General features: G+C 34.9%; 4 protein-coding genes across 6 annotated transcripts in view; 2 read left to right on the forward strand and 2 right to left on the reverse strand.

Annotated features, from left to right (window-relative positions):
- LOC103853057 (TBC1 domain family member 5 homolog A) overlaps positions 1-659 on the reverse strand; it is a 3,261-nt gene extending 2,602 nt beyond the window's left edge. The window contains exons 1-2 of the mRNA XM_009129961.3: positions 240-659; positions 45-148 (exon numbers count right to left, since the gene is read on the reverse strand). Coding sequence (XP_009128209.2) covers positions 45-148; positions 240-394 — 259 coding nt within the window. The 5' untranslated portion in view covers positions 395-659. The remainder of the gene's footprint in view (positions 1-44; positions 149-239) is intronic.
- LOC103855052 overlaps positions 1-8,004 on the reverse strand; it is a 27,436-nt gene extending 19,432 nt beyond the window's left edge. The window contains exon 1 of the mRNA XM_033278635.1: positions 7,931-8,004. The gene's annotated coding sequence lies outside the window, so the exon portion shown is untranslated. The remainder of the gene's footprint in view (positions 1-7,930) is intronic.
- LOC103863695 lies at positions 932-5,005 on the forward strand. Its single transcript, XM_009141447.2, has 2 exons — positions 932-4,000; positions 4,073-5,005. The coding sequence occupies exons 1-2, from the start codon at positions 3,647-3,649 to the stop codon at positions 4,763-4,765; spliced, it is 1,047 nt and encodes a 348-aa protein (XP_009139695.2). The 5' UTR covers positions 932-3,646; the 3' UTR covers positions 4,766-5,005.
- On the forward strand, positions 5,440-12,193 carry LOC103853065 (pathogenesis-related homeodomain protein). 3 transcript variants are annotated; one of them, XM_033278537.1, is made up of 12 exons: positions 5,440-7,999; positions 8,395-8,859; positions 9,027-9,192; positions 9,265-9,388; positions 9,485-9,597; positions 9,688-10,020; positions 10,089-10,343; positions 10,432-10,521; positions 10,633-10,683; positions 10,803-10,893; positions 10,948-11,531; positions 11,686-12,193. In XM_033278537.1, the coding sequence occupies exons 2-12, from the start codon at positions 8,462-8,464 to the stop codon at positions 11,950-11,952; spliced, it is 2,472 nt and encodes an 823-aa protein (XP_033134428.1). In that variant the 5' UTR covers positions 5,440-7,999; positions 8,395-8,461; the 3' UTR covers positions 11,953-12,193. The 3 variants fall into 3 exon arrangements, with proteins under 3 accessions (XP_033134428.1, XP_033134431.1, XP_009128222.1); XM_033278540.1 differs by having other exon boundaries at positions 5,442-7,999; positions 10,803-11,099; positions 11,208-11,531; XM_009129974.3 differs by having other exon boundaries at positions 5,442-7,999; positions 10,803-11,531.
- The last annotated feature ends 28 nt before the right edge of the window (positions 12,194-12,221 follow it).

A 12,221-nucleotide genomic window follows, 5' to 3' on the forward strand; every position in this document is an offset into this window, starting at 1 on the left:
AACACAATGAACATAGAAACATTGAATCTCTTAATCTCTGTTACCTGGGTTTTGAGATAAGGGATTGTCTATGGAGAGATCAGGAGAGTTTCGTAGATCTTTAGACAAATGCGGATCTATCAAAAGCCGTCTCCTTAAAGACGCGTATCTAATCATCATCACAGGAGGAAAAAGATAAAAGAGGGAACTTTAGCAAACAGACAAGATTGTGTTCATTGATGAGTAATTAAAAATTTAACCTTCTGCGAGATTCGGCAGTTGCTTTGCGAAGATCATCGATGGAAGAAGCTTGGAAGGGGAGAACGCCGAGATTCACGCGCCACCGTACGCCTCTGAGATTGGCGAAACGGTGATCAGGTTCCGGCATAGATGGCTCGATCTCCGACGGAAACATAGGCGAGTTCTTCGTGTTTCGCACAAAATAGATGTTTATTCTTGGAGGAATATAAAGCGATTCCGATCAGATCGGAACTCAATAAGATAGAAGAGAGAGAGAGAGAGAGAGAGAGAGAGAGAATCAATTCTCTTTTGTTGTTGTTGTTGTTAATCTCAGAGGAGCAGGAGGTTCTTCATTGATTTTCTCATGGTCTGTGAATAAATGAATAAAGAAGAGAATAGGAAGTTTGTTTGTTTTCGTGAGGAAAGCAAAACCAAAAAAGGTGACCTGTCGGAGCAAAGTGTTGGAGATGATGAACAAGCACCAGCTCAATCAATATACTACTCTTTTTTTTTATTTTCTTAAAATTATTTTTACTTGGTTATTGATGGGAATAGCCATCAAAAGAAAATAACCAAAATAATTCATTTTGCTTTAAAAATTTTAATATTTTTCCTCTTTCAAAATTTGAATATCATCAAAATTTTATTCCTCAATTTTAAATCTTAGGATATAAATATTATTTTACCTTTTAATAAAAAAAATATCATTTTTAATGACTACTTTTGTGAAAATAAACTAAAAAAGCTATCCTAAAAATTTATTATTCCATTTAATCTTTTTTGATCGGAATCCATTTGATCTCTTTGTATTATTTATACCAATAAAAATAATAATACTACTGTATGTATATTACGATTTGGTTTACTTCTACGTAATTCGGTTTTTCAATGATTGTAATTAACGACTCATTAATATCCTTTTGAATATTTTCATTCTTTCCATATTCAATAGTCGATTTATAGTTGACGAGTTCAAATTTTGAGTTTGAACTTTTTCATCTTAATCTAAAGATCTATCTAGAACAATTTTATAGTTTCTCATTCAAGATTTCTCTAACTTATGATATCTAAACAACTCTGGATCCGAGGAGAACCATAGCAATTTGATACGTTCATCATATATACTATAATATAATTTGTGTACCCAAAATCAAGTAGTAAATATGATTTTTGTTATCATTAATTAAAACGATCTATACATGTGCAGATAAGTCCAAATTAGTGTTTAGCGATGAAATTTTCATCGAGGGAGGAAGCAAAACGAAAGATTGATGACTTGCATATTCATTAGCTTTGTTTAACATTCAGATTCCAGAATAATGGGGTTTAACTATGTGAGGAAAAGGCATATTCCTCGAATTTCATATGTGGCGGCGCTAGCCACGGGATTATTACAATTTGCAAAAGAAAGTCATATCCAAGTAAGCCCTCACGACACGTCTCCATTGCTTGTCAATGTAGATAGACTTGGAACGTAAAATTTCTATGTGTAGGGTCTTAAGAGAGACAGACTAGGTTGGATTCATGTGAAACTATTTTGTAATTTACACGAACCTAAATTACATGAATGGATTGCACGTAATTTCGTATTCTATAGGGTTCTCAAAGTTTGTTGTCACTTAAAAGTTAAAACACAATTATAACACTCGTCAAATTTAAAACATGCTACACAATAATATATTTCAGCACTTCTAGTCGGTGAAATCAAAACACAAAAACATCATCAACTCATTTGATTTATGGACTATTAGTTTTTTTTTTGTAACAATGACGTGAGTTTAATCGCAAAGGACACAAATTACAAATATAAGCTCTTTTGTAACATCTGAAAAGAGAGTGGTAAAATCATATTTACTGATCCAGTCGCATTTTACCTAAATTTTTTTACAAAACTCGCGGTTCACTTTTTTCAAATAAAAAAAAAACTCGCGGATCACCAAAATCTATGTGGACCTTTGAGTAATTAGTCTTCGTCAATAACTCACATTCAATCGTAGAAAACAATAAAACACGACCACGCACCAAAATAGTACTTACCTATCATTTCCTTTTAGAATATTTAGTTTTCAGAGAATAAATAAGTTGGGAAATCTGTTTTTTTAGAGCCAAAAAAAGGTAACTATGTCCCTTTAGACTAATCTGTACTACTTTATGTCCTATTAAACTAATTTTTTCGAAAATGGCAATAATGCCCTTAAAATTGCAATTTTTTTAAAAAGATAAATAATGAGTTCGACAAGCGGGATCGATCGATCCAGCTTTACAAGTTACAGTGGATCGATCGATCCCGATAATTATTCAGAACAAAAAAACGCGAAATATATACTGATCGACCTGGTCCATTTCACTCGATCGGCGAAGGTCGATTCTTTACAGATCGACCGATCCACTAAGGATAGATCGATCGATCCCGTGCCCAGGAAAGAATCCCAAATCGATTTTTTTGGTTTTGTATGATTATATCCGGGTTGATTCCCACTTGATTTGAACCGACTAAGCATGATTTCAACTCTTTAAACTCGATTTCTCTGGGACGAAATCCTTAATTTCCCATTCACGAACAAAGGGGGAGAAAATCAAATTCTCACCCAAAGTTCATTAACCCTAACTCACTCAATTCTCTGATTTGGACGATTATTTGGCCTAACTCATACGATTTTGTGAGCTTTTTACGAATCTATCACTCTTTAGTTTGTTCTGCAAAGGTATAAAACTCTATCTCCACTTCTTTTTAGAGTTTGAAAATAGAAAGGTAAAAGGTAATTTTTTTGGGTTAGTTAAGATATTTAGGCTTCAATCATGTGTTAAGGTGATGATTAGAGAAGATTTTGTACACAATCATGGTTTAAATCATATTTTTGGGATAGATTTAGGAATTTTAGGTTTTTGTTATTAATAGATATATGCTGTATTGTTTTCAAATTTCAGATATGGAGTTGGAGTTGCCTAATCGTTTATACGGTGAGGGATTGGAACCTCAGGTTAAGAAGATTAATAACAGCTGCCGACTAAAACTTCTCGAGTTGCTAAAAGAAAAAATGGAACCAGAATTCGATGAAGTTATGAAAGATCCCATTTTTTCACAGATTATGGTTATCCAGAAGAATGATCTGAAGTTTTCGGCGAGGTTGGTACACTCTTTCTTGTGTAAGGAGTTGATGACAAGCAAGAGACATGAGAAGTGGTTCACTTTCGCTAGGAGACCTATGCGTTTTGGATTGCAAGAGTATCATGCTGTCACTGGTCTGAAAGTGAAGCGAGAGAATAACAGTGGGCTAGTGACATGGAAAGACGATAATGGTTTTTGGAGCAAGCAGATAAAGACAAATGGAAAAATAAATTTGCAGATCATAAAAAGAAGCATTTGGAAGAGAGCAATACCTGGACTTGGGTTGATAGGGTGAGACTGATATATCTTTGCGTTATTATGGGTGTGGTGATGGGAAAGGATGAGAAGGTGAATATCCCGCATCTGTACATGAAGTTGGCGATGGATTTGGAGAAGCTTCGGAATTACCCATGGGGTCTGTATTCGTTTGATTTCCTTCTGAAGCAAATTGATAAAACAAGGCATAAATTAGAGCAGAAAGAGGGGTATCTGATGGAAGGATTCTTGTTTGGTTTCCAAATTTGGATAATGGAAGCTGTTCCTGCTTTAGGAGAGATTTGTGGCACAAAAGTCAGTAAAAATTTTACAGGTCCACTGTGTGGTAATTGGAGAGGATGTGCAAAATGTTCTTATGAAGATATCATTGGCGTTGAGAACTTATTCCCAGAAAACGTATGCAATTTTTTTTTTAAATTAAAATATTTATTGTCTTGTTCACTTTACTAATGATTTGATTGTTTGTAGGGGATTTTGCATTCATTCATGGAATCCCACATAGATGGAGTGGTCCTTTTGGCAACTGATTTTGTACAGAAGGATGAGAAGAAAGATGAAAGAGTATATCGTATTTTAGATATGATCAATAGTAAACATGATTGGAACAATCATGTTTGGGGAGTAAAAGAAGCTACAAACTCTGAATTTGAGGAATCTGGCGAAGAGAAAGGAGATGATCAAAGAGCTGATACTGAGAGAGGTGAAAATAGTCATGTTGCAGGGAATGTTGATGGCACAGCTGATGTTTCGGGAAGAAACAAGAGAAAGCATGCAGACCGAGGAGCAGAGTCAAGGAAGAAGAATGTTTTGTGCCACCTAGCTGCTTCATCAAAAGGAAATATTGACACAGATATGAAAAATTTCTTGGAGGATCTGGTACAAGCTTCTTTTACTACTTTTGGGGAGAAATTCTGTCAGCAGTTCTCGGACAGGTTGGGTAAGATTGGACAATTTGATGAATTGATCAATCCAATAGGAAGGTTACTCAACTCCAAATCAGCATCTGTTTCTTCAAAACCAAAATCCTCTATAACAATTTTCTGTAACTCTTCCAGAGAAAACTTCAATTCCAAAGCAAGTAACCTTCCCCCTTTCTTTTTATCAACATTAAAACTCCAACCCGAAGATACAACCAATTCCCAAACACCACATGAAGCATAGACATGAATCATGGTAGAAATAATGTGAAAATTTTGTGAACAATCAATGGAATATAGAAGACGGCGAAGAAGGTTGCCAAGGTTTTTTTTGTCGTTTTTTTTTGTTCTTTTTCGTTTTTTTTTTTTTTTTTAAAAAATCGATTTTTTTAAAAAATATAAAAGTGAATATTCTCAAATATTTTGTTTTCATATTTTTAGGAACTGATTTCTTATCCGTAGAATACAACTAATATGTAGAAATCAATTTCTACAGTTTTGTAGAATTATAGTAATTTTTAGAATTTGATTTCTACATGTTTTAGATTTATAGTAAATCTGTAGAAGTCGGTTTCTACATGTTTTAGAATTAGATTAATGTGTAGATTTTGATTTCTAAGAACTTTAGAATGGTAGGTTAAGCGCGGAATGTGTATTCTACATATTTGTAGAATACTCCTATTTACGTAGATCACGTATTCTAAACATTGTAGATTCAATGAAAAAAATAGATTTCGTTTTCTACTTCGTAGAATGTCATTTCTACTTTTTTTAGAACATAATCTGAAATTTATAATTTTAACTTTTTTATAACTGGAAAATATACCATTAAGTTCATATAGGTATTTTAACAAATGTTACTATTTTTCCAAATTTTTTTTGTTTGTAAAACTATTTATTAAAATTATTTTCATAAATATTAAAGGGTATTATAGGAAAATATGACACAAAATATAGATTAGTCTAAAGGGACATAGTTACTATTTTTTTGCTCTAAAAAAAACAGTTTTCCCAAATAAGTTTTAGTGGACGCGAAAAGTCATATTATCTTTTGAGGCAATGTTTGAATGATTGGCTGTAATTCCATAGATGCATCTAAAAAGAGCCAGAGAGAGTTGTTGGTAGAGTCGGTCCTCATATTGATTTTCCTATGTAAAATAATACTAGTATATATTATCATATAATTATAAAAATGATATTATATATTTTTATTGTTTTCAGCGTCGATCTTAATCTTCTATGCCACACAAAATCTTACACGTGAATACCTCTGCAGCATCACCTTCATATTTGAGATGGAGAAAGACAACATTATGTGCATCACCTCCAGTAGAATGTCATCTTTATGTACATAATTAATTTTATGGCTAAGTTTGATTGTTTAGAAGGCGATACGTTATATAAAACTTCAAACTCTAAATATGTATATATATATATATATATATATATATATATATATATGAGCAATTGCAATCATAGAACTTTATTCTATTAAAAATTAAACTGTGACAACTATAATTTAAGACATTATGATTATATATTAATCTCTTTCCGACAATTAGGTGAAAGCAACCTACTAACTACAACTTCTTAATTCGCACCAGTGTACTCATATTTGTGTATAATTTAAGATTTGTTTGTTACTTGTAACGAATTGAAGCAATATAAATTTAAGACAGTTTAACGGCTGAAAATCCATTTGGTTCGCAGAATTAGCAGAGTCCAACTTTAACATCTTTAGAGTTGTGTTTGATAAGTGTTCAAATAATATAACCGAAGGAACAAACACAAACTTACTCAAAACCGCATCATATTAAACGAGTCCTGCCAAACTTAGATTATCATCGAACATGTCACAACATCTCAAAGTATCTCACAACCTTAAAAATGCAGTAATCGAGATTATCATAGCTGTGAAAATAGTACATTAGCAGACAATCTTTGTTCGGTTTGTCTCTATAGCACATCATTTAGATTTTTAAGGGATTACAATAATTTTGCAAACGAACAAAACTTTCATACGAATAGGACTGTGACCGTCCCATGCCAAAGCAAAAGAATAATACATTTAGCCCCACATGTCACTAATATGTCATTTCCGAGTAATGCATGAGGCAGGTCATTTTAAATTATATTATTGGTTTTTGCAATCAACAAGTTAAACACCACAAACTTAATAGTCGGTGATTCAATGTGTGAATAATGTGAAAAACACCAAAGATTGGTTTATGGCTAGTTTTTGTTCTTATCTCGAATCCACCCCATGTGGTGCATGGTTCAAGTACGTCTTTCGTAGTTTGATCTACTCCTTAATAATGTCACAGCTATTAAGAATTCTTTTATGAATACTGACAAAACAAATTATAAATTGGCTAGTGGCATAAACAATAAGAACAAAATGTAGGAAAATTGATCAATTCATATTTTAGGTGGTTACCTATATGATTCGATTCTCTTTTACGAGACATGCAAATGTGAAAGATACATGTATATCAATAAAGTCTACTTCTTTTTATATTCCAATTTTTAAACTTATTCAAAATTAAATTTAGGATGTGATGAAGGTTATGAGTGTTTAGATAGCCTAAGCTGATATAAGTTTGTGTAAAGCCTAAACCTTAATTTGGTTTAATCCTAATTCAGTTTTAGTTAACGGTTAACTATGTGCTAAGCTTGCGGTCAATATTTTACTAATTTTAAAAATACAATTGGCCTGCAATTGTATAAAATTCAGTAAAAAATTTAATAACTTTTTTTTATGATTTTGTTTATAATTTTCTTTAAATTCTATATAATATAGTTTAACTCTTAAAATTTCGAAGATCATAAACGATTGTTTTATGTACCTAATATCCAAGAACCAACTCATTGGTCTTTTGCCGACCACTGGCTTTATGCCGACCATAAACAAATACCCGACCTTATATTAGATTCATCACTTCTCTACCTTCTTTTGAGAACCTGAAATGAAATCACTTCTTTAAAATCCTTTTTCATAATGGGCTTATATGGGTGAACCAACATTCTTGACTGGGCTTAAAAGCCAATACTTCAAGAAGTCCATTTATTTATCATCAAAAAAACCTGAAAAGGGAAGTAAATTTCACTATCCATGACCCGAAAAGGAAAGATTAGCTGGCGTGTAAATGTATATTCCCAAAAACATTAGGTCAATCTGAAACAAACTATCAAAATACAGGGGTTTAAAAGTGAAAATACATATTAGTTGAGCGCCTTACCAAAGCAAAGCACCCTAAAAAGAGAGAACATCGGAGAGTGACGTAAACACGACCGTTGATAAGCACCGTTTCAACTCGCCGCCGGTGACATTAAAAACCGCCAAATCAAAATTATATCAGAATCTCCCATTACCCTTTTAAGAAAGATCTTCACTTTCTGTGGTTTTCACCTTCCTCAATCAGTGATTGCTTCTCACTACAATCAATCTTCAAGCCCCTCTCTCTTTACTCTCTTCCAGGTTTGGCTTGATTCTGTCATAAACTCTTGAAAATATTAGTCTTTTTGCTTCTAATGATTAAAAATTGAAGAGTTACGATTCCTTTGCTCAGTATCATATGTCACGAGCATAATGATAAAGATGCGTAGAGACTAGTGTTTGTTATGTTTGTTTCTTGATTAGTCTAATCTTCAATCTGTTTCGTTGTCTTGTATCATCTTTCAATCAAAAGTCAAACACTTGTCTGAACTTAGCAGTGTCTTTAATGTGTAAGCGTTGATTCAGTCCTTGTCACCTGTTAATGATGGGAATATTAAGAACCATAGTTATGATTTTGTCCTCGAATTGGGTTTGTTGACTCGTTTCGTTTGTGAAGTGAGGATTCTGACAAGGTAAATGTTGTTTATAATATTCAGGGTAAGATCTTATATGATATGATCTTCTAAGAGGAGGATACAAGTCTCTGTCATCGTGTAGCTCGATATGAAGAAGAGTGTAACCAAGGGGAGGATCGAGAAAGAAACAGATAAGGCTTGTGTTTCGGTTGAGAAAGCTGAGTCTACTCTACTCTCATCTCTTGTGAAGAAAGGAAAACAAACATCGAACAAGAGAAAGTACACTAAGCGCAAATCCGAGGAAGAAATAAGTTCGAAATCAAACAAGAGGAAGTATTCTCGTTGCAATGAGGAGGAGGAGGAGGAGAAGGGTAAGAAAACGAGGAAGAGGAAAAGGAAGAGACAGCAAAAGGGTAATAAGGTTGAGGAGGAGGAGGTAGATGAAGCGTTACGGTTGCAGAGGCGAACAAGGTATTTGCTTATTAAGATGAAGATGCAGCAGAATCTCATCGATGCTTACGCAGCTGAAGGGTGGAAAGGTCAGAGGTACAAAACATTTTTTTGAAATTTACTCTCTTCTTGCTTAGTGTTTCTTCTTATGTGGGAAGGTTTTAGATTATTGCTAATTTGTTTGATATATTACCAAAAGAGTAGTTAATGCTGCGTTACAAAAGAGTTTTAATCAAGTTTGGTTGCTGTCTTCAATTCCTCAGCCGGGAAAAGATAAGACCAGACAAGGAGCTTGAGAGAGCACGGAAACATATCTTCGACTGCAAGCTTGGACTACGCGACGCCATTCATCAGTTAGATCTTCTTAGCTCGGTGGGAAGGATGGAGGAGAAAGTTATGGCTCCAGATGGTTCTATTCATCATGACCATGTAAGTAAGAGTCTTTTTTATTTCACCATAAACATGTTTAAACTATTAACCATGGTTCCAACCAATTTGCAGATATTTTGTGCGGAGTGCAACTCGCGAGAGGCTTTTCCGGACAACGATATAATACTTTGCGATGGAACGTGTAACCGTGCGTTTCACCAGAAGTGTCTTGACCCTCCTTTGGAAACAGAAAGCAGTAAGTATGCTTTGTGCTCTTGCTCTTACATATGTATATTGTATTCAGAGAGTTTGTTTCTCCACCTGACTTTTTTTCTTTACTTAATCTCAACAGTACCTCCTGGAGATCAAGGCTGGTTTTGCAAATTTTGTGATTGCAAAATTGAAATCATCGACGCAATGAATGCGCAGATAGGAACTCAGTTCTCTGTGGATAGCAACTGGCAGGTAAAACTTTTGGCAAGCTCTAGAGATACTTCACTAGATGAACTCTAGTTTTGAAACCTTTACACTCTTTTTTTCTCTCTATGTGTTAAGGATATTTTTAATGAAGAAGCTAGTCTTCCTGTTGGATGTGAAGCTACACTTAACAAAGAAGCGGATTGGCCTTCGGATGACTCTGAGGATGGTGATTATGACCCTGAAACGAAGGATAAAAGCAGCAGCAAAAGCGATAGTGGTGGTGGTGGTGGTGATAATGATGGGGAAAGCGTTTCGAGTAGTAGCGTGAGTTTAGCATCTGACGGTGTAGCACTTTCAACAGGATCGTGGGAAGGTGGCAATATGGTGGATTCAGAGGAGACGAGTAACGAAGAAACTGTGTGCGGACCAAGACAGAGGAAGACTGTTGACTATACTAAACTATACCATGTGAGTAACAACAACATCCATTGATTTTATAATCTTGATTTGTGTTTGATGATTGTTTTTGTTATTAGGAAATGTTTGGGAAAGATGCTGTTCTGCAAGAGCAAGGTAGTGAAGACGAAGATTGGGGTCCGAGTGACAGAAGGAAGAGAAAAAAGGAATCTGATGGAGCAAGCACACTGGTAGCTGTGTGTGAGAACAGCAAGAAAGATCAAGATGTTAAGGAAACACCAGAACAGACTCAACATAGTGAGAGAGATTCTGTCTCTGTAGAAGGCAAAGTAGGGAAGAGACCAATGTTTAGAATCCCAAGAGCTGCAGTTGAGGTCTGAAATTTTTTACTTTCCTGTTTTAGTGAGAAAAAAAAAGAATCACTTTGCTAAGTTTGAAGTTTGTTTGAATAAATGTATTCAGAAGCTACGTCAAGTGTTTGTAGAGAATGAGCTTCCTTCCAAAGCTGTGAGGGATAGTCTTTCAAAAGAGTTGAGTCTTGACCCAGAGAAGGTAATACTGAGACCCAATAAAATATTCGTAAGGATGTGTCTTGTAGCTTAGGCTCATTCATATAGTAAATATTTTGGCTGGGTGTGTGCTTGAATTTTGTTTTTTTTTCAGGTTAGCAAATGGTTCAAAAATGCGCGGTATATGGCATTGAGGAATAGGAAGGTACACCATATTGTTTCCTTCTCACATATGAAACGTTGTCTGGATGGATTTCTTCAGAGACTTTGAAAATTTCTTACAAATGAGATCAATCATATGTTCCATTCTTTTCCCTATTGCAGACGGAAAGTATGAAACAACCTGAAGGGTCGAAGGCGGGGTCTGGAGATTCTGGACGAGAAGCAGTCTTGGTGGAAAAAAACACAGAAAGAAATGAGACTCGATGTATTGTTGACGAGAGTGTCATGGAGGAAAACACAGAAACAAATGAAACTCAAGGCTCTGTGGACGAGACTACCAAGGACAAAAACACAGGAGCAAATGAAAATCATGAAACCTTGGACCAGACTGTTACAGAGGAAAACACAGTAACAAATGAAGTTCAAGATACCTTGGACGAGCCTGTCATGGAGGAAAACTCAGGAACAAACGAATTTCAAGATACCTTGGACGGGACTGTCATGGAGGAAAACACAGAAGCACCAAAGATTCAAGATACCTTGGTTGAGACTTTCATGGAGAAAAATTCAGAAACAAATGAGATTCAAGATCCAACGGACGAGACTGTCATGGAGTACACAGAAACAAAGGAAGTGCAAGATACTGTAGACGTGGAGAACAACTCAGAAACAAATGAAATGCAAGGCACCATGGAAATAAATGAAATTCATGATGATACCATGGACGAGACTGTTCCACTCAGATATGATGATTTTACGGATCAGACGACAGTTTCTGCCTGTAATGATAAGCAGGAGGAAACTGAAGACGCCAATGACTCCTTTCCTACTCCCCCAGAAGATGAAAGTCAACAGTATCTTGAACAGAAAGACTCTTCTTTCGCTCTAGTGGTATGATACAAATAAACCCTTTTTAAAAAAAAATGAGTTTATTATTAGAGCATTTAGTTATGGATTCAGAACTTGCTCTATGAACTTGTGTTGACCAGTGGTTTTGGAAAATACTAGATGTCTGAAGTTGGTTGTTCTTATTTTGTATTTACAGCCGCATGAAGAGCTAACCAGCGAAATGAGCGTAGAGACGCCTATTGAGGATAAGGAGGCAGAGAGCCAGTTAAAGGAAGAGGAAGAATTGGAAGCGTTGATGGAGGTTCTTTGTAGAGCAGAAAACAAGTTAATGGATGTAACGCATAGGCTTGAGAGATTTAGAACACCGAAAGGCCGTAAAAAGTTAAGCAAGTCTTCTTCTTGTTTATCTGAAGAAGACTATGTAGTGTATGTACCAACAGCAGAGATCAAAGTGAAAAGGTGAAAAGAAACGTAGATCTCTTGCTCAAGTTTTGGTGTTGTTGGATTCTTTGGGAAATCAAGTTTAAGAATACCCTTTTGTATTTTGTCCAGCTTGTCATCTAAAGATTCTAAACTTAAAATAAATCCCAGGAAAAAAAAATAAAACTGGGGTTATATTACAGAACTTGAGATCTTTTGACGTAACACATTTCTTAGCTTTTAAATTTTTTTATTGGTAAACATTTTACCAAATAATAAACCGACTGAAAAGTTGTATGACTGCCAGAACAT

Source organism: Brassica rapa, chromosome A01 (assembly GCF_000309985.2).
Source record: "Brassica rapa cultivar Chiifu-401-42 chromosome A01, CAAS_Brap_v3.01, whole genome shotgun sequence".
Classification (NCBI taxonomy): Eukaryota; Viridiplantae; Streptophyta; class Magnoliopsida; order Brassicales; family Brassicaceae; genus Brassica; species Brassica rapa.

What these genes read in the sequence shown, in the direction of transcription:
- LOC103853065 (XM_009129974.3), top strand. Translation starts at nt 8,462, where the DNA reads ATGAAGAAGAGTGTAACCAAGGGGAGGATCGAGAAAGAAACAGATAAG. An exon ending in TCCTTTGGAAACAGAAAGCA is followed by an intron (nt 9,389 to 9,484) that starts GTAAGTATGCTT and finishes TAATCTCAACAG; the next exon opens with TACCTCCTGGAGATCAAGGC. An exon ending in TGAGTCTTGACCCAGAGAAG is followed by an intron (nt 10,522 to 10,632) that starts GTAATACTGAGA and finishes TTTTTTTTTCAG; the next exon opens with GTTAGCAAATGGTTCAAAAA.
- LOC103863695 (XM_009141447.2), top strand. Translation starts at nt 3,647, where the DNA reads ATGGGTGTGGTGATGGGAAAGGATGAGAAGGTGAATATCCCGCATCTG. An exon ending in AGAACTTATTCCCAGAAAAC is followed by an intron (nt 4,001 to 4,072) that starts GTATGCAATTTT and finishes GATTGTTTGTAG; the next exon opens with GGGATTTTGCATTCATTCAT.